This window comes from Zonotrichia leucophrys, chromosome 11, assembly GCF_028769735.1.
Source record: "Zonotrichia leucophrys gambelii isolate GWCS_2022_RI chromosome 11, RI_Zleu_2.0, whole genome shotgun sequence".
Classification (NCBI taxonomy): Eukaryota; Metazoa; Chordata; class Aves; order Passeriformes; family Passerellidae; genus Zonotrichia; species Zonotrichia leucophrys.
The window spans coordinates 16,379,464-16,399,433 of NC_088181.1; the positions used below are offsets into that span (position 1 = coordinate 16,379,464).

Sequence of the window (19,970 nt, forward strand, 5' to 3'; positions counted from 1 at the left end):
TTCACATAATTTATTTAGTCATTTGAAAGACTACAGTTTGGGAAAGTCAGGAACCCACTCTAATGTGAGAAACAAAACAAAAGGAAATGTTATTCATACAGAATGAAGGTCTGTCTTCTGCAAGCCAGCATTTGTGCAAAGCCAAGGTCCTTCTGCCTCCACAGCCCTACTCCTGTGTTAGGATTAGCAGAAGATGGGGAGGATTTCCCATTGGCAATGTTCCCTGCCCACCATCAGCCTGCTCAGAATGGTGCCCATATGTTCCTAAATATCTCCATGGATATTCCACATCCTTTAATGACAGCTTAGCCTTTCGACCTAAATGACAATAAAGAGGAAGAAGAATTTATACTGATTCATTCTTTTCCATACCAATGCCCTGAACTGGTGCCTATTCTTTATTAAATCTTTATCTTGTAACAGTCAGTGCAATTCAGTGTCCACTGCATCTGAACCATGAATATATTTGTTTTTCTATAAAGGTGCACATGATAATGCTGTTTATGGCTGTAGTCTTTTCTGCTGTTCAATAACTTGTTCAGTCATTATTATTATTATGATTTAAAACAACACTGTTGTGCTTCTTGCAGGAAAGGAATTACATTTTAAAGGGAAGGTTGTTGTTGTAGTTTGCCTTTAATTTTTGTAGTAAATGGAGGGTATAGGGGTTTATTGCAAAACTTTATAATGTGGAGGATGTATGTGAATGAGTTTCACTGATGACTTCCTTTATTATTTGTTAATATGTTAAGGAGTAAGTCACTGGAAATCTGTAAAGTATTTTATAAAATTAATTTGCTCTTGAAAACAAAACCAATTTTATTTCAGATTGGTGAATCTTGTAAGAATTAGTATAAATAATCTGAAAAATTATGATCAGTATCCTATTTTAGTCCTTTTGAGGGGCTCGGTGGAGGTGCATAAAGAGAAGCCCTGGAGAGGGGTGATCAAATGTGAAATCTTTGGCTGAAACTATTCTGACAGGATGGGGAGTGGGGCTCAAACCCTCTCTTATCTTGCCAGTGCTCTTGTGTGTGCTCCCTCTCCCCAGCAAGATGCCTGACTGATTCACAGCAACTGATGGGCAGTTTAAAATTACAAAGCTTTCGGTTTCCTTGTTCCTAACAGATAAAGAGGGTGGGCATTTCCTGATTGTATGGTATACACTCAAAATATTTAAGTTCCCCATGGTGCTATTTGTGCCTAATTTACTTCTCTAGCACATTAACACTGCTGGTTTTCTGCAGGGGGAGGAGTGTGTGGTGTAACATGCTGTGAAGAGAGGAAATGTTTCACAAGAGCTCCTTCTGGCTTTTCCTCTGTTTGCCTTACCACCTGGAAAGAAGAAAAGGTGGAGGGGCTGACTGATGATCCAGATGGATTGCACGAGCAGTCAGGTCTGTGGTCAGATGTGTTAAGCCGGGCAAATCCTCACTCTGGGAAGTGGCAGGATTGCACTTCAGCTCCTAAAGCACAGGGAACTTCCAGCAGGGAAGTGTGCAGGCATGAGGAGGGCTGAGCTGCCTTCAGCCAGTAGGTGTGCCCCTACTGAGGCCGCTGAGCAGCCAGATTGTTTTGGGGAGAAGTTGGGGATACACCACAGTGAGGGGTGGTGCTGCAGCAGAGCAGACTCCATCTGAGTGCAATAAATCAAGGGCTGTGCAGGTCACACAGAGCTTCAGAGAGACTTGGAGTGGGAGGACCACATTTACTACTCTTCTTGTTCATTTTTCTAGTTCTTGCCTATGAAAGCAGACAAATTATCTCCTGTTTATGGCAGTTGGGTGCTTTGATGTACTAATTATTCCACTCATGTGGTAGCTCTCAGCAGAGCAAGCGTGTCCTGATTCCTGTTAAGGGCTCAGATGCAGGAGCAGCTGGGCTGTGCAGCACCTCTGTCACTGCAGGCTGGGCTGTGCAGCACCTCTGTCACTGCTGCGCAGCCAGCCCAGGTGCCTGTGCTGCCAGGATGGAGCAGGGAGCCCTCCCAGGCCCTGGGAGCAGGAGCTGCATGCAGACTGGAGTGTTTGTGGCTCTCACACACTCCCTGATGTCCCAGAGCCTCTGTGACCCCAGCAGCACATTCCTGTTCTCAGAGCTTTTTTCTTAACCTGTGCTTAACCTGACCTTTGCTTAACCTGCTGTTCAGTAGATTCATTGCAGAAACAAGGTCAGGCTGCTTAGGAAATTTTGCCTCCTAAATCTTCTGCTGATATAATTTTTTCAGCCATCCCTTTGTAATTCTGCAGCATTCTGAGCTGTCAACAAATATCTCCCTTGTCTTCACTGTATCTTTATTTCAGTCAGAAGGCCTGTGGTGTTCAACATAGTGGCAACATCTGTTCAATAGATATTTTGTTATCTTGGACCAATTTCATACAAAGGCTATCACACAGAATACAAAGTTGCTTTCAGGCACTACCTTCTCTTTTGCCACTTGCATTTTCTCCTTTCCTGAGATCTCAGAGAATATCACAGGGCTACCTTGAGCTTTGATCCAGAGACTACTTTGAGAGCCTCATATGTAAGGTATTGTGCTGAAAACACTACTGCACAGATGCTTTTGTGAAGAAACGCTGTTCACTTGCATGAAAGCCCTGGCAAATGGTGCCTTGCTGACATAACACATAATTGAATGGATTTCTTCAGTGGAAAGACACAACTAAATGCTCCCACACTGTCTTTTTTCCCACTGTTTTCTTAACACTCATCCCTGCTAACCAGTTGCATAATTCAGATGCTTGTACTAAAGTCTGATGATGGCAAAATCAGCGTAACCTTTCATGAGCAGTTTAGTTCTGCAGACCTGTTCAGGGGCTCCAAGTCAATCATGGGGCTGAATACCTGGAAGTCATTGTTTAACACCCAAATGTTTAACACCCAAATGCTGCTTTGAACCTGTGTGTTGGGTCTGACCTTGGCACAGACTGCAGGGCAGGAGGTGTGGATTGATGCACTGGGTTAAAAAATGGATTTACCTCACCTTACCACTACCTGGGCCAGTATTAAGTAGTATTTCTGTGTCCATTTTAAGACAGTTGTGGCATTATGTTTTATTTTATGCCAAACCAGGACCTTGTTGTGGTGGGTTTTGCCTGTCATCAGAATTATTTCTACTACAGAGATGTAGAAAATAATACCAAAATTATTTTTCATCCAACTTTCATTTATAATATTATTAAAAGCAGGAAATCTGGCTGGATTTGTCACAGACTAGCAAAGTTTTTCACTTACTCCAGCAGAGCAGTTGTAGCATGTTCACCCTTGGGCATCATTCCCTTAAAATAGAAGCTGAGGCTAATTTGTGGGAGAGGAGTGAACGAGTGCACCACTTTAAAGCAGGCCCAAGGTGGGTGTAGAATGGCTGAGCAGTGCAGATGGGGGCATTTGGCTACAAGGAGGGAAACAGAGACTCTCTGGACTCAGGGTACACCTGGCAGTGTAGTATGGGGAAGGTTTTGTGACTGCAAGCAGGGCCTGCAAATATGAGGCTTTTCCATGCCATGGAATGTAGATATATCTTATTACATGTATCTTAGTAAATAATTATTTAAATGCCCATGTAAAGTAAGCCTTGAATGCTGAGGGTGTTTGTATGGCCATGAAAGTGGAGTTGCCATTGTGCAGGTTTTTAATGTTATAGGAAACTGAGAAAAGGATGAAGTCCTATTTCAATGTGGTGGATTTCTGGGATGCTGCTGCTTTGTATGTTGGGTTTAATTGTGTGAATTTCATTCAGTGTGTTACTGTTGTACTTTCTCCTGGTGGCAAAGGATGCAGACACACCCAGGCTGCTGTTCTGCTTCAGAGAGATTACTGCAGCAAAAGGGCAGGGGATAGCATTGATGGTGCCCTGCTCTGCCTCTCCCAGTGGTGCCAGCCTGGTGCAGAGGCTGTGTGGTGTTCCAACCCCAGCTGGGTGTGACACCGTGACACCAAGTGCCAGCCTTTCTCTAAGGGCATGTGGCAGTAGGAAACCCCATGGCACAGGAATTCCCAGTGCTGGAATTCCCAGGAATGCTCCAGAGCTGGCTGTGCTGAGTGTTTCTGCCCCAGGGCTGAGGCATGAGCCTGTGCAGGATGTGTTTGGGGACAGGTCTGTGTTTGGGGACGGTGTCTGTGAGCAGGGCAGTGCCAGCTGGGATCTCTGGCACACCCCTGGTGTGCTCTGGCTCTCTGTGCTCCTGGATCACAGCCCTGGCTGGGGCTGCAGCTTAGAGTAGAGAGAGTGGAAGAACTTTACCAGAAAACCCAGCCAGGGTCAAATGTGAGCCTTCAAGAGTCCCTCATGAGCATTTTCTACATTGATTACAGAATCCTGCCTATTAAACTGATAAATAAGGAACAGAGAAGCTGAAATGCTGAAGAGCAGGGAGTGTAATCCAGATAAACCAGGCGCCAGCCTGACATTCTCACTCTTGGGCCATCTTTGCTTCTTGTTTTCCATCCCTTAATGTCCTAAGCTCTTTTGTTCCACTCCCTTTCTCCTTCCCACGTAGATATTTCAACATATGGATATGTCTGTGTATGTGGAATATCAGCAAAGCTGATACTTTGCTCCCTACAGAGTTCCTTGTGACCACTCTCTCATGTAACTAATCCATAGCAATGTATACTTCAACAAGGAAAATTAAAAGGTTGGGAAGCACTGACCTAACTTCTTAGTAAGCAATACAGCTGGCAATCAGATGTAACCCGAGCTCCTCGTTATTGGAGCTGCCTGAGCTATTCATAGCGAAGCAAAATTGCTATGGGAATTGAGCTGGATTTATTTTGTTTGAATGCAAATTATCCCAGGTCAGACAGGCTCAGATCTTCTGCCCCCTCAAATTCATTTGCATCAGCTCTGGCAGGGCAGAGCTGGTGTCTGGAGGGTCTGCACTGGGGAAATGTGGGTATGGGTAGGGAGCCACCAGATGTGGAGAGGATTTGCTTGGGGCTTTGATGCAGTTGGGTGTAACTCATTGCAGCCCAGAGTCTCACCCAGAGGGAAGGTTCTGACACCAGGTAGCTCCAAGTGGTGTCTCAGTGCTTGGGAAAGTGTCTTCTCTCTCTATTGTCTGCAACCTCAACGTGTAAGGGAGAGGGAGTATGAAGCCTTGCCTAATTCTCACTTACAATAGAAATGTTCTTAAGGGTCCAGCTGCCAACGTCCCATCATCACAGGAAAAGCTGGTTTTTTTCACAAAAAAAACCCAACCCCACTCAACTTTGATTCTAGTATACATGATTATAAGGGATAAAAAAAGCTTTTAAAAACTCAGCTGAAAATGGTTCAAGAAATCAGAAGGAAAATAAAACACTGAAGCCCTTTGGCATTATTTTAAAAAATCTCGTAATTTATAGTTGTGTTTCCTACAAGGCCTGATTCATGACTTTTAAAGTTTGGAGTTGCCTGTCTGATAGGGAGGAATGTTGCTGATCAGAAACACTCAAGCAAGCATCTGTTAATGCTAAGTACCTATGGAAAAGGAATTTCCAAGTACTGATTTTAGTTATATATCATCAGTTGTTTGGTTTTTTTGGTCTTTTGAGGTTTTTTTTTTTAAGCTGTTCTTTTTCTGTGTCACTCTGCCCTTATCTTATTGGTCTTGCCTTTATTACCACTCCAGGAGCAGCAGCTTCATTAAGAAGGCATGCACTTTCTCTAGAATATTGGTCCATCTGAACTCCAGCCCTGTAAAACTGATTAGCTGTACACAAAGAGGGAGGAGAACCTTGCCAGAACATTTTCATTTCACCTAATCCTTTGTGCAGCATAAATAATTCATAGCAAACCCACCTCAGGGTGAAATGCTGCCCTGTCTGAAGATCTGGGCATCTCAAAGGCACATTTCAGATATTTAAGAGGGATGTAAATGGTGCTTTTGTTTTGTGCTGTTACAGAGAATGACAGGACAGAGACAGAGCTGCATTTCCTGTGCTTTTGGAGGTTTCTAAAGGTAATCCTGCTCTCACCTGGGGTGTTCTCTGAAGCTGTGCACCTAGTTACAGGGGATGTTAGCTCAGGGGACACACTGAGCTGCCCTCTCAAGTCAGTTTTTCTGTTATTCTTGAGGTGCCCTAAGTAACTAATCAACTGTCAGCACACGACAAATAGTGGGCTGCCTCTTTTTAGGGAAAGTGAAGCATAAATGCACTCGTTAAATAATCCTGCTGTTTCCTGTTTGCTTTGTGATGGATTTCAGAACTGTCATAACTAATAAAAGCTCTAGATTTTATCTTACAGTTGCAGGGATTTGCTTAAACAGCCATACCCAAGCGCTTGTACAGCTACCAAGGCCAAATTTGAGCTGTTGGTTTTAGCTAATTGCCTTCCAAAACCTTTCCAGGGAGCCAGAGAGCCCCACTGATGGAATTGTAAATGAAGTGATCCTGACTGTAACTTGGTAAACCTCTGGCACTTCACTTGAATATTATTGGTGTATAGTTAGTGTGGTTATGCTGTAGTTTGAATTAGTATTTTTCTTCTATTCATTTATCATGCCTGCTCCTGGGGTGGTTTCTTTTTGGTTTTTGGCTTTTTTAAAACCCAAAACATGAGAAATGAGTGAGCTCACGTACTGACAAGCAAGTATTTAATCTGTGGCAAAGCAATCAACTTTGTGTTAGTTCTAGAATATCTCATTACCCTGCAATAAATACCAATTTAATGCATTTAAATACCAATGTGACTGGTTCAATTACAGTAAGTGGAGGAACAAATAAGAATATTTCCTTATTTGCCATATGCTGACAGGGGGTTGCATAAAGACGTTTGAAACAAGCTCAGTCAACTGCAGAAACACAAAGGCACTATTCAGAGATAACTCTGGCTTTGTTCATATAGGAATAATTAAAGACATGCATTTTTGTTACCTTGTTTTAATTGCTGACTGTTCTGCATAGCACTTCTTTTGAGCAACCAAACAGAGTAGTCTTTCATGGCTAACTCAGGCTGGCAATTTAAACCTTGTACTCTCCTCCTGTCAGATCGTCAGGTAATAAAATACTGTATTGTTAAGAACCCTTAACATTTTACATTGCCAAGAAATCTATATGATGTTAGAAAACAGAATAATTGAGTTATTTTTCTGAGTCAGATTCTAAAGGAAAATGCCATCTGCTGACAATTCTCAAGTCAGAAAAGGCAACCAATGATTCTAATGCTGCTTTCATGATAAAAAATATTTTACTGTGTATAAGGGCCATTAACTTAACCTAAACATTTGGTGTGGTACAGAGCCAGGTATTCCAGTCTGGTGAAAATTAGTAAAGGTCTGCTGAGGTTATTCTCATCAGCCAAGGACCCAGTCCCATAAAACATCACTTTGTACTTCCCTGACTCTGGGGCCAGCATCAGGAGCTGCCCATTTACAGGCTTGATACTTTTCTGGAGGATGGGTGAATTTTTTTGGCAAACATAAAAGCTGGGGAAAAGTTTAGTTAACTGAAATTCTCTCTTCCCTTCAGTGTGTTCACATGCCTTTGTGCTGCCTGGTTTGGGATAGGATCAAAAATGAACATGCTCTGAGTTTTACTCGTGGGATTTCTGACTTCAATAATACATGTGTATTATTGGAAACCTCATGAGAGTCCATTCTCACTAGTTTCCCAGAACATTTTCTTTCCCAAATTGGTATAAAAGCACTCTGGAAATGCTTGCACAGACAATGTTCAGCTCAATGGGAGCTCCTGGGTGCTTAACACTCTGTAAAAGTCTGTCATTAATTTAACAATCTGTGTATGGATTTAGGGTCCAGGCTTTTCCCGTTTTGTTGGTGGATCAGGGATTGTGTCTCTGTCACGGGGTCTCAGAAGCTTGTTCCATTGACCCAGTGCTCCAGGAAGGTGGGTGCACTCTGTAAGTGCCCTTCTCAGGGGGACAGAAAGAGGCAGAAATGCCCCTCAGCCTCGTGGCTGCTGCTGTCCCCTCTGCAGCTCCCTCCCAGAAAAGGGGCTGTGGGTCAGAGTGGAGAGGGGAGGAACTCCCTTAATTGCCATGATTTACTGCCATTGGCTTGGCTGTTTGCTCCTGATGCTTCCCAAGGGTAAAAATATCTTTCACCTCAGCAACACTTTCTGCAATTCAGCCCCTTTCTCCTTTCCAGATATGCTGCTTGTCATTTTTTTCTACCTAATTTCACATCTTAATTTGCTCATTTTGATTATATTTTCCAGAGCACTGACATTGTGACCCTAACTTGAGAGGGGCTCAATAAGCCATCTCTCAAAAAGTCAGTGAGTGCTATCGGGTATCTGCAGTTCCAGGTCAGGCTGTACTATCCTGCTGGCTACAATTCTTGGAAGTAGTTCTGCTTATGACTGTAGTAAGGTTATAGTCCCACATATTTTTCAGACTACCAACTTAACCCATCCCAAGAGGTGAGTCTACTTCATTACACATTCCCTAAAGAAACAAGCATTTATTATTTAAACTGCTTGCATGATGCAGGAGCTCTCTGAGCGGCCTCGTGATGGTATTGGTTGAACACTCTCTCTTTGGAGGAAAGAGGAATTCATAAGATAAATGTTGGCAAACTTAACAGGACTTTATTCTTCCTGGGATTCTTTGGCATAAGTGAGAAAATGATACATTCACTACATTTTCAAGGCTTAACCCAGAGCCTTGAAAGGAAAGGTAGCTGGCACTTTCCTTGCTGTCTTGGCAGGGTTTTGTCCCTGCTGGTGCACAGGGACTGCCACCTCCTCACGGGCTTCTCCCTGGGGACGTTTGAAGTGTTTCTGAAATCCCTGCTGCCCTGAACTCGCTGTTATGAAATGCTCAGCCCAGCGTGGATGTTGTGCTGTGTCCAGCGTGGGTATTGTGCTGTGTCCAGCGTGGATGTTGTGCTGTGTCCAGCGTGGGTGTTGTGCTGAGCTTCTCTCAAAGCCAGGCTCTGAGCAGAGCCGTGGCTCCTGGGCTGGGCTGCCTTGCTCTGGCGTGTGTTCCAGACAGGAGCAGAGGGATGGTGGCAAACACCAGGGTGGTTTCTGTGCTTGGTGAGGGCGTTTCCATGATGTGCTCATGAAAGCCAAGGGAATGGCCTCCCTCACCTCCCCTGGGTCTGAGGTGGAGTGTGAGCAGAGGTATGGGACTTAAAGAGAGACCTCTGTCCCTTTCTAGCACATGCTGCTGTATGTTGGTGTTCAAAAATGGACATCTGCCCCATTCTACAGACCAGTCTTGGCCAAAAGGCAGCTTCTGGCTGTTGTCAGGGAGCTCTTAGCTCTGTGAACATCTTTGTGTTCTCTGTGTCTCTGCATACCCTCTTTGGGCTTCCAAGCTGCCCTTGGTTCCATGTGGGAACTGGTCTGGCAGGCAGAACCCCAGGTGGGACAGATGAGTGAGGGCAGTCTCTCCTCCAGCAAGGGAAAGCTCTGGTGACAGAGCTGGACCTTTTGTGCTTCCTTTGTGGTGCCAAAGCACTGAAGAATTAACAGAGCATCAGGGCAGGAAACAAGAGTTGGATGAAAATGAGCTGCAGGTAAGGTGATTTCATGAGTTTTCTCTCTGCGAAGTGAATGAGAAAAGACTCCAGGATGCTGTAACATGAGATGGCCCCAACCACACTGTGATGTGCATATTAGATTTCTAGGAATCTTTGGCCTCAGATGGTTTTAAATAACCAGCAACCATAGTTCATAGGTCATCTGCTCTCCTTAGTCTTTGTTTTTCAGGGAAGTTCTTAGTTTACATTTTTATGTGTTTTAAGTAGATCTTAGACTGTACTTTATGTCTCTGTACTTCACGTTCTGTAATTCTTTTTGGGATGTGTTTGAATCAGTGATTTGGGTTTTTTTAGGAGCTAGACAGTTGGGAAATAACAGAAGTCTTGGATCAATGTCCACTGAAGTCTGTGGAAAGCTTTATGCCAATTTCAGTTGGCCTTTTGTCAAGTCTTTTAAAACTTTTCATGAATATTTGGAACAATTTTAATGGGTGTGAAATTACATTTAACTCTTCCGTTTTAGTGATTTTTCATCTTGAGCACGCTCACATCCACATAATGGTATGGATTTCATGGCTTTCTTTGGCCATTGTTTTAGTTAAGACACAGTGGGTTTTTTAACACCTTATTTTATGTATCTGCTCCTAACACTGAATAAGGCATTCTGGGTATGAGCAGTATTCCTTAGGAAATATGTGCATGCTTTTTCATACCTCATTTAGTTGAGATGCTCTTGTTCTTGTGCAAACTGTAATTTAACTTTACATCAGTCATTATTGAGTAGTTATGTTTAGGAGAGACACTGAAGTTTAATTATTCATCTGTTTTAATTCTCAGTTTTATTTTGTTAGGCTTTTATCTCATTATTTGCATCTGGTTTCTGAAACTCCTCTAACTTTGATATGCATAAAGCTGTTGCCATCAGTTTAATTAGCATGTAATCAAAGTGCCTTGTGTGAAAACAGAGAACCCTCAGACACGAGGCCTTTCCAGTCTGGAGTGAGGATCTGTCAGCTCTCAGCTTTGTTAAATTATGGGAGAGAAGTAGGAGTTCTGAAAATCCTTCACTCACTGTCATTGATCTGCTTTTTATGGAGGGTCTGTTTTTTCTGGAGATGCTGAAACCCCAAAGTGAATTAGGTTTACAGGCTGGTAAGCTGCCAAAGCTCCACTCCCAGTCTAAGAACACAGGGGAGCAAATGGGAGCAGCCTCTGCTGCTGCCATGAGATGTGTTAGGGACAGATATGTTAGTGACTCTGAAAATTCTTCCATGTGGATTGAAAATCAGTGGAAAATCTACCTGATTTTGTATAGTTGAGATGATTTTTTTCAGTGGTTTAAACAAATTCTCCTTATTTTTCAATTTATGGTCTATGTTCAATTAAAAAATCCTCAAAGCAGACACCATGTTGTCATTGCCCTTGTCCAAATCTCATTTTGAAATTCTTCTTCCTTTTGAAACATACCAAGAAAACAGAACAAGTTCCTTACCTTGGTGATTACAGCCAGATACTGAGGAATTTCACAGAGGTGTATTGGATCTGAAAATTCCTTCAGCCCAGGGCTGAGCAAACATTTCATAACAACGAGAGGAGGAGGAGTGTTGCCTTTTTATCTCTTCTCAACTTTTCCACAAACAAACTGCAAGTTCCTCTGAATTATTGATTCAAAATTTGCTAACCACACAGGTCAACTTGTGTCTTTCCATTTTCTTTCCAATGGCATGGAATATCCCTTCCAGAAGAATAGCAAATATGTGTTGTGAGGGAAGAAGAAAACAGCAAATTCCAACTGAGCGATCTCTTGGGTGTTCCTTCCCACCATATTCTCACAATTATTGCTATTATTAGTGATAGCCACAGTGGGATACAGAGGGAATAGACAGGAGTCCCTGGCCTTTTTCATGCTGTGTTGTCTAGACTTACAAGAATGTTAGATTTTGTCATCCTGCTTCCTCTCATGTTGTTATAATTGCAGAGAATCTGAAATAAAAATGGAATTTTGACCTATCTGACCCTTTCCTCATTGTGTCTTAAACCCATCGAGGTTAATGTAAAGTCATCCTTGATTCAGAGAAAATCATATGCAATGCATAAAGCTAAAGCAGAAACACAGTGCAAAAATTTCCACGACAGTTTTGACAGTATTTGTTCTGAAGTCTTTGAGATGGATGAATACATTGAATCTAACTCACAATTATGGAGATGTTTCATGCATTTGTAGAAAAAATTCCCAGCATACCCAGGAGTACACAGTAACCAAAATCTGGCCTTCAAAAACTGGAATTCCTTCTTGGTGTAAAGCTAGAAAAGATGAATCTGTGCCTCTGAATGAAGATGGAAAAGAGTGAAAAGATGAATCTCCTGCCTCTGTGCCGTGGCATTTCTCAGCTGGCATGTGTGCCAGCCAGCACAGTGGAGCCATTGGCCGACTTTCCTTCACCCAACACTACAATTTCAGAACCTGCAGGAAAAACACCTGGCAGCTGTTGTCCCTCTGCCCCCTTTGCAGTGCTCCAGAGGACTGCAGCTCTGTCTGAAGCCAGGTCAGCATTCTCTGCATTGCTTTGGAATTCCCAAAGTGATTAATTCAATGTGAATGCTTGAAGCCATCCCATGCCTGGAAAAAATGGCAAATAGTGTGTGATTGAATGAGTGTCCAGACTGCTCTGTGGCACTTCTCCTTTCTTCTTGACAACTTCACAACTTCATAAAACTGGATGTTATCAAAAAGAAGGTATCTTTCATTCACACAGCATTTTTCAACTTGGAGGATGAGTTTGATGTAAAACCCAAAGGAAAAATGTCTTATTGGAGATTTAAGGTCATTTCTGCTGGAAAAAAGTGACTACATTTGTGAGGCACTCAGTCAGCTATTGCCTCTGTAAAGGTGCAGCAAAATACAAGCAGGGCCCAGAATTCAGTCACTTCTTCCCCCACAACCATGAATTCTCAATCCACCCTTATAATGTTAAATATAGAAATGATGTTCAGGGCTGAGACTTCATGTGCATCAGGGGCAGTTTCTTACAGGAAAATGTAGAACCCCCTTTTTTTTCCATAAGGTTTGAATTATTTACCAAATGAATCCTACAGGAATAATTTCAGATGTGGAAGCCTTTAAAATGGGGAAATAAGAACCAGATTCACTACATTTCTCTTTTCCAGCTTGAAAAAAATATAAATCTCTTAGCAGTGCCCAATTATCAGTGCATTGGAGATAAAGATTGCCTCTCAGAACCACTTGTAAATTGTGTGATGACACACATCGTAAGGATTAAAATATTGGTCATCTTCCCTACAGGAAAGTACTTTGTCATGACCAAATGTGATCTGACATTTGAAATATGCCAACTTATTGCAGTGAGCAGGCAAGTTAAATTCCTGTCAATTATTTAAAACCTGTCTTTTATTGATGGAGGCAGCTTTAACCTTCTTTTAGAATGTTAAGTAGATACAGGCTGAGATACATAATTATGAATTCATGTTGAAGAGAGGAGAATGGGAAAATTGTGTATCAGAATATAATTTGTGTGGGTTGTTTATTATTATTATTATTATTATTATTATTATTACTATTACTATTATTACTATTATGATTATATTTCAGAGGGCAATTAGACCCTCTCAGTTCATAGTGTGGAATCTCTTCTATTGCCAAAACTGAGATCACAGTGGGACATTGTGAGCTCTGTTATTGGGTCCCTGTGAGAGGTTCTTATATTGGGGAGTACTGCAAAGCTGCCTTTGATTTGGATCAACAGAAGAGAATTTCTGTGAAAAGAGTGGAGTAGATGACTGTAGTCTGTTGAGGACCTGTAGATCTTTGATAAATCTTTCCACCTGGAATAGACTGAAAATCAGTTTCTGCATTGGTTTAGTTAGCAGTTAAAGCTGTGAAGATTCATATGTAACATTCAATTTTCACTTGCTTTTCACTGTGTTGAGTTTTCCTCTTGGGACACAGTTCTTAAAGCACAGAAAATTCCACAAATCCTTAAAAAATACAGTGCTTACATTAGGCATCCAAGCTGCTCTCCTTGTCATACCCATGGCATTCAGGCCCTGGGAGGTTGCTCTGAAGAAGAACATCCATTTCAGAAGGGAAGAGGTGATACATGTCTGCATTTTCAAAGATTTTTTTGAGGAAGGAGGTTGGAATCATGGTCTTGGAGGACTCAAGATGTGGGGCAAGATGGTTTGCAATTGACATTTGTTTGTCTGCACATATTTTTCTGAAGCCTAAGAGACATGTAGTTCTCGTGGGATGTCAGTTTTGGCAGGAGGGTGTTGGCACATGGTAGAGCCTCACTGATCCAAACCAAAAATCTGTATCTAGTATTACGTATATAATGTAATAGAATTACCTGATGAAACTTCTTTTTGGTTTTTGACTTGGTAAAAAAGGGTGTTTATTACAACATGTTTTACAAAACCAAGAAATGAAATAAAATCATAACTGATTAATGAGCTGCATGGAAATACTTCCTCAGTGCCACCCACATTTCCCTGGCCCTGATCCTGGAAACACTTCATCACATGTGCAGTTTTATGCACAGATCCTATGTGAAAACTACAGTGTAGTTTTCCCATACTTGTGTCTTTCAGAGATCCAAGAAGGAAAACAATCAGATGCTTGCCTTTACTGATTAGCTTTCCCTTGTAGGAGGGTATACATTTTACATTGTGTTTAAATTATGATTAAATTGCAGGGAGTTATTACTGAATGGTGGTCTTTAAATGTTCAGATGCTTCAGCTTTTTGCTGCTGACCTGTAATGTCATTTTCTACTTGGAATGCCCTTAAGTCTGGGACCGCTGTTTGGTAATACCTTGTTGTGAAAAAGCTGTAAAGCTTAATTCAAATATTTTCTTCTATGATGTGTGCACTTATGAGAAGTTATGTTTTCCAAAAGCGTTTCCTTTTTATGTATATCCCGTACACAAACAAACCTGTACTGTGAAGAATGGTTTAATATTGCATATGAAACCATCCATGCTATTGTGTGAAGGTGCTGTGCTGCACATCCGTCATGGTTTTAATCATGACACCATCCCGCAATCTCTCCGGTTTGTGTTTTTCCAAATGGCAAACCTGGTCATCTCCAAAAGAAAACGATGCATATTTAAATGGGAAGAATATCCAGATCATAACTTGAATAATCTGTAACAAACAAACCTGTACTGTGAAGAATGGGTTAATATTGCATATGAAACTATCCATGCTATTGTGTGAAGGTGCTGTGCTGCACATCTGTCAAGGTTTTAGTCACTACACCATCCCACAACCTTCCTGGTTTGTGTTTTTCCAAATGGCAAACCTGGTCATCTCCAAAAGGAAACGATGCACATTTAAATGGGAAGAATATCCAGATCATAACTTGAGTAATCTGTAACTTGAGTAGCTAAGCACTGTCAAGGTCCAGGCTGTGGTCAGCGTGGGCTCTGCAAGGGGTCGGGGGCTGCGAGCTGGCAGCCTGCTCTCTAACGCGCGGTGCCGTGTCTCTTTGCAGTCGGGATTGATACGCACGCGGCAGATGGAGTTCCTGATCTCCCCGTTACCTCAGCGCCTGGCCCGGGAGCACAACTACACGTCCCCCGCCGGGCACCACCCGCACGTGCTGTACAAGAGGACGGCAGAGGGGCAGGTGCACGGGCCCCCAGCCCGGCCCCATCCCAAATCCATCCCCCAGGGCCGGCGCAGGACGCGCGCCCACCCCAGCGGGTACCGCCACGGACGGGTCCAAAAGCAGCATTTTTGTGGACGGCGCAAGAAATGTATGTAAGGAAACTTTCTCTCCTTTCTTGAGGTAGTGGCTGTTTCAGGCTGGGTCCTGTGGAGGTCCCAAGGGGTGCTTCACATCTCTTCACATCCCTTTGGGATGGAGGAGTAATAACTTTAGGTTATATATTTCTAAAGTGAAGCACATATGAGAAACTTGAGTTTTGCTCTAAGTTCATAGAACCACCTCTTTTATTAAGCCATCAGAATCACTGTTTAGTTTTTGTGCGCTTTGCCTAGATTGAAAGATCCCAGTGGTGATTTTTCCTTACATTGACATACTTTTCAGTAAGCAATTCTGCACAGTGATGGATGCCAAGTCCCTGAACTTCTCTCTGTTAGACTGGGGATAAAAAATTAATTAGGCTTGAAGATGGAGAAAAAAGCTTCAAAATCATTAATTTCTGAGAGGATAGAGAAAAAGCCTTTCAGAACTCACCATTTGATAATGAATTTTTCAGCAACCGAGATCTTCAAAAAGAGCCACCCATGGAAATTGTTTAAACAAAGATTTTGGAGCCATGTCTTAAAAAATATATTGAAATATATTATCCTGCCAAGATCCATTCTTAGTCCGTCATTAGGCCCTCAAATTGCAGAACATTTTAGAGCCCCCTTGGACCTTATATCTGTACTTTTAGCATTCAGTTGAGTCTTTTTGAAAGCTGATCAGCTTCTGAGCTGAGTTTCTTAATGAGGGTTTCCAGGACTGCAAACAGTATTGAAAACAGTGCCTGAGTCCACTTATATTCTTCCAACTTCCTACAGAAGTTCTGAGAAAATGAGCAGCTTCCTTTTCCAAAGGTGTGTAAGGAAGAAGGAGAAAATAAATAGAAGGGAAGAAATGAGAAAGGAGTTAGTGGGAAGGTGGCTGGCTGAGACTGAGGGCTGAAAACAAATGGCTTGTTAAAATTTCAGAGATCCTCCCCCCCAGGCTTAAAACTACCAAATGCACAAGCCTGTGATTCAACCTGTAAACATTTGCCTTCCACTGCAATCCCAAACTGCCTCATTACATCCTCGCTTTCCCTCCTGTCTGGTTTTCCTGCTGCAGAGCAGGGCTGATAGTGCTCTACGCTGCTCTACACTGGCCTATTTTATTTGGATTGTCCACTGTGAGTGTGTGCTTTGTTTACTGCTCCTCCTGTGACTGCTTGTCCAAAATGAGAATTATCCATGTTCTCTTGAGCTTTTACACAGTGCTTATCCCTATAATAGAGGACAGCATTTTGAACACTGTATTTGTATGACCTCCTGGGATGTGAGAAGATATTATTGTTATTCTTGTCTTATAAATGGGTCACAGACACAGGAGAGGTCAGAAGTAACCAGTGATTCTGGGAACCTAATTGAGAAACTGAATTTTCTTTAAAATACTTTGTGCTTTTGTAAGTCTACATGTATATCTATTTATTCAATAATTTCACTTACAGCTATGAGCTCTTAGCTGCATATTCAAGCAGGTTTCATGTTAAATTAAGAACATGCAGTTAGCATCCAACTGTGATGAATTTAGTAAAAGTGATTTACACATCATTGTTTAGGAACTTGATGTCAGACACACTCTTAGGATCTGATTCAGCAAGATGGCATTTAAGTACCTTACCCACAAAACTCTTTCTTTCCACACCCTGTGGTCTTTCAGTTTGTGTAGTTCATACCTGTAATCTTTTTAGAGTAAGGAAGGAGTTCTAAAAAATAACAACTTATTTCCAGACCCAGTCATTGTTAATTTATAGAACAAATCAATCTCATGTTCACGGAATGAAATACAAATAAAATCACATGCCATTGTTTAATTGAGTAGAGGAAAACACAGGATGAAGATATTACCCTAGTAAAGGGAGCCCTTTTTCTATGAGTATTTGGTACTTTTTTTCTTCTTGCCTCTTTTTTTTTCCCCTCTTTTCAAGTTTTTACATTTTTTTTCCTGGTCTTATTCTGAGATCTGGAGTCACATAAATTTGAAATTTTCAGTGAAATCCAATCTGGTCACCTGGAATAAAGTTTCAGCTCAAATGAACAAAGGGATGGAGAATTCAGGCTGACAAAAGGGGAGCCTCTGCTATTAACCCTGCCGAGTCAGGGTTAATTTATCCCAGCCTAAGAATGAAATCAAACTTGCTGAGCAATAAGAGGAAAGAGCACATTGCCACTTGGGTGTCATAAAAATAACTTGTCCCATCAACTTGTACATATCATCTTTTAAAATTTCATGTACAGAGATTTTGTAAGCACTATAAAAGCCAGTTAATCATCTTCCAAGCTCTTTGTCACAACCTAAATTCTTTGTGATCATGAGAGTTAACTGGAATATAGTTAGTAAAACATGCATGAAACTGCTGCTGCTTAGGTTTTCTGAGTAGCAGTAGCAAGGCTCCTCTGCTCATGCATATATATTCAACAGCAAAGCATCTCCTCTCATGGATATGTGTGTCCAAAGCACTGGAGCTGTATTGCCTTCAAAGCAGTCCCTGGGCACTGATGTGTCTTGAGCTGAGCCCTTCCCTCTTGGGTGAGGCCTGTCCTTGTGTCTTGATGTGCTTCCAGAATAGCAAAGCTCTTTCAGCTTGTAAAGGATGGTTGTGTATAATGAGTTATAGATGCACTGGAAAATCACCATAACCTGGTCCTTTGTATGTTAAGTGCACATCAGGATGCTGAGTTCTTGAAAGCAGACCACTGTTGTGCATTCTGTGGTGTTCTTGATTCCCCAGTTTGACAGGGTAGAAAGTAGGGTCTGCTTTAGCTCTCTGGAATAAATTTCTGATGAGGAACAGGCAGGGGTTTTTTTCATTACCTGAGGCTCCCTCATTTGTCTTGTTACATCCTGTGTCAAAAAAAAAAAAAAAAACCAAACAAAAAACAAGCATTATTATCCAAAGAGTTTGTTAAAGTGGCCCTTCAGTTAATTCTTGATGCCAAGGCAGTGTAAGTTGATGCAGAAGAACCTGCGGATAGCAGGAGTGCGGTAGGATGTGGGAGATGGATTTGTCTTCCCAGTTTCTGGCTCCCTGAAGAACTGGAGCAGAAACCTCTCTCCAGCTGTGCCACTGCCCATGCTGCACCTGCACAGAGGGCGAAAATGCTCCCTAGAGCTGGGATGTGCACTGCTTGTTGTCAACCCATCCTTGGTGTTGCCTGACTCTATAAATACATTCCCAGCAGGAATAATCTCCTGGCAGTTTGGCATGGAAGGCCAGTGTCAGTCCCAATATCAGGCTGGCAGGAATTTACTTGTGGTGTGTATCTGATTTCTGTACTGCCCGTGGACATCTGTTGTGGAAAAGACATTTTTGCCAACCGCTATGTAAGTAGCACATGCCAAACACCTCAGGAAGTTATCAAAAGGACAGGAAAAATGCAGATACTCTGTTGAAAATTCTGTTGTATTTTTTTGCACAGATGCTACCATTTTATTAGATTAATTCCTTATTTTAAACTGCTTATTGAATACGAATGTGGTTCTCCCATTTCCTTCTCTCCCTGTAGCAGTCCTTCCCTCAAGAATGAATCAGGTCTTTTTTAATAAATATGGAAGAACTCAGCCAGAAGTATTAAATCACATGCTATAAAAATAATCTAAGGCTTTAAACCTGTGATACTTCATTTTCTGATGAAACTGTTCATGGGTGATCTGAACTCTTTCCAAAACAGTTTTATTTCCTTTTAGATGCACCCAAGCCACCCACAGAAGAGACCTTCATTCGCTCAGATGAGTACGGGACTTCTGCGAGGTTCAAAAGATCATCTGCTAAAATTCAGAAAAATGGAAGTTTGAATGTCGAAACCCTTGTTGTGGCAGATAAAAAAATGTTGGAGAAACATGGCAAGGAAAATGTAACAACATATATCCTAACAGTCATGAACATGGTAAGGTGGGGTGTCACTGAGGTGTCTTTTCTCTTTGGTGTGTCAGAGTGGGATCTTTCATTAGACAAATACTGATAACAAAAAGAGCAGAGACCCCTCATGCAAGCCTTTCTTCAAGCCTCATCTAATGTAGTACTATTATCAAAATCCTTTAAATACACATTTTTAGAACATCACAGATCTGGCAACGGTACTGTAGAGTAAAGAAAAATAATTAGAAGGTATTTAAAATGTTAAATTTTAATATACTTCCAAAAAAGGCAGATACTCTGAAATTGAAACTTTCATTTAATATCATGAAACTTTCTTTTAATATCTGTTTCATCTCATGTCTCCTAGAAAAACTTATTTGAGGAAGCACAAATATATTTCTATAAAATTGATATCATTTGACTAGAAATATGTTTTCCTGAATGGCCTTGCTCTTTACCTTTGTACTGCAAAACTTGAGCTTGAACTTTAGCCTTGATTACACTTGATCCAGGAGAGCAAGAACAGAATAAAACCCATTGAAGTTAATAGAAGATTTTTGACTAAGTATAGTTTGGGGTATAATTCTTCTGGTTTGAGCTCTTTTGGGTTAATCCTACAAGGTGTTAAACTACATAAGTTAGTACTGAAAATTGAAGTCCAAGGTAATAACTCAGTACATATGTTTAATCTATTAAAAAGGGATTATGCATGTAGGTGATATTTCCTCTCCCATAATCATTGCAGGTCTCCAGTCTGTTTAAGGACGGAACAATTGGAAGTGATATAAACATTATTGTTGTGAGCCTGCTTCTTTTGGAACACGAGCCTGTAAGTTGTGTCAGAATTTTTGTCTGAGCTGCTTCATTTGCTGTTGTTCATTGGGAGCATTGGGTGCTCCCACGTTGTGTGCAG

The 19,970-nt window shown here is 41.6% G+C and overlaps 1 protein-coding gene across 5 annotated transcripts in view; it reads left to right on the top strand.

Moving 5' to 3' along the window:
* Positions 1 to 19,970, top strand: part of ADAMTS18 (ADAM metallopeptidase with thrombospondin type 1 motif 18) — a 77,010-nt gene that overhangs the window by 13,299 nt on the left and 43,741 nt on the right. For all 5 annotated transcript variants that reach the window (XM_064723383.1, XM_064723382.1, XM_064723384.1 and 2 more), the window contains exons 4-6: positions 14,944 to 15,208; positions 18,886 to 19,085; positions 19,803 to 19,886. In XM_064723383.1, the coding sequence (XP_064579453.1) occupies positions 14,944 to 15,208; positions 18,886 to 19,085; positions 19,803 to 19,886 (549 nt within the window). The remainder of the gene's footprint in view (positions 1 to 14,943; positions 15,209 to 18,885; positions 19,086 to 19,802; positions 19,887 to 19,970) is intronic.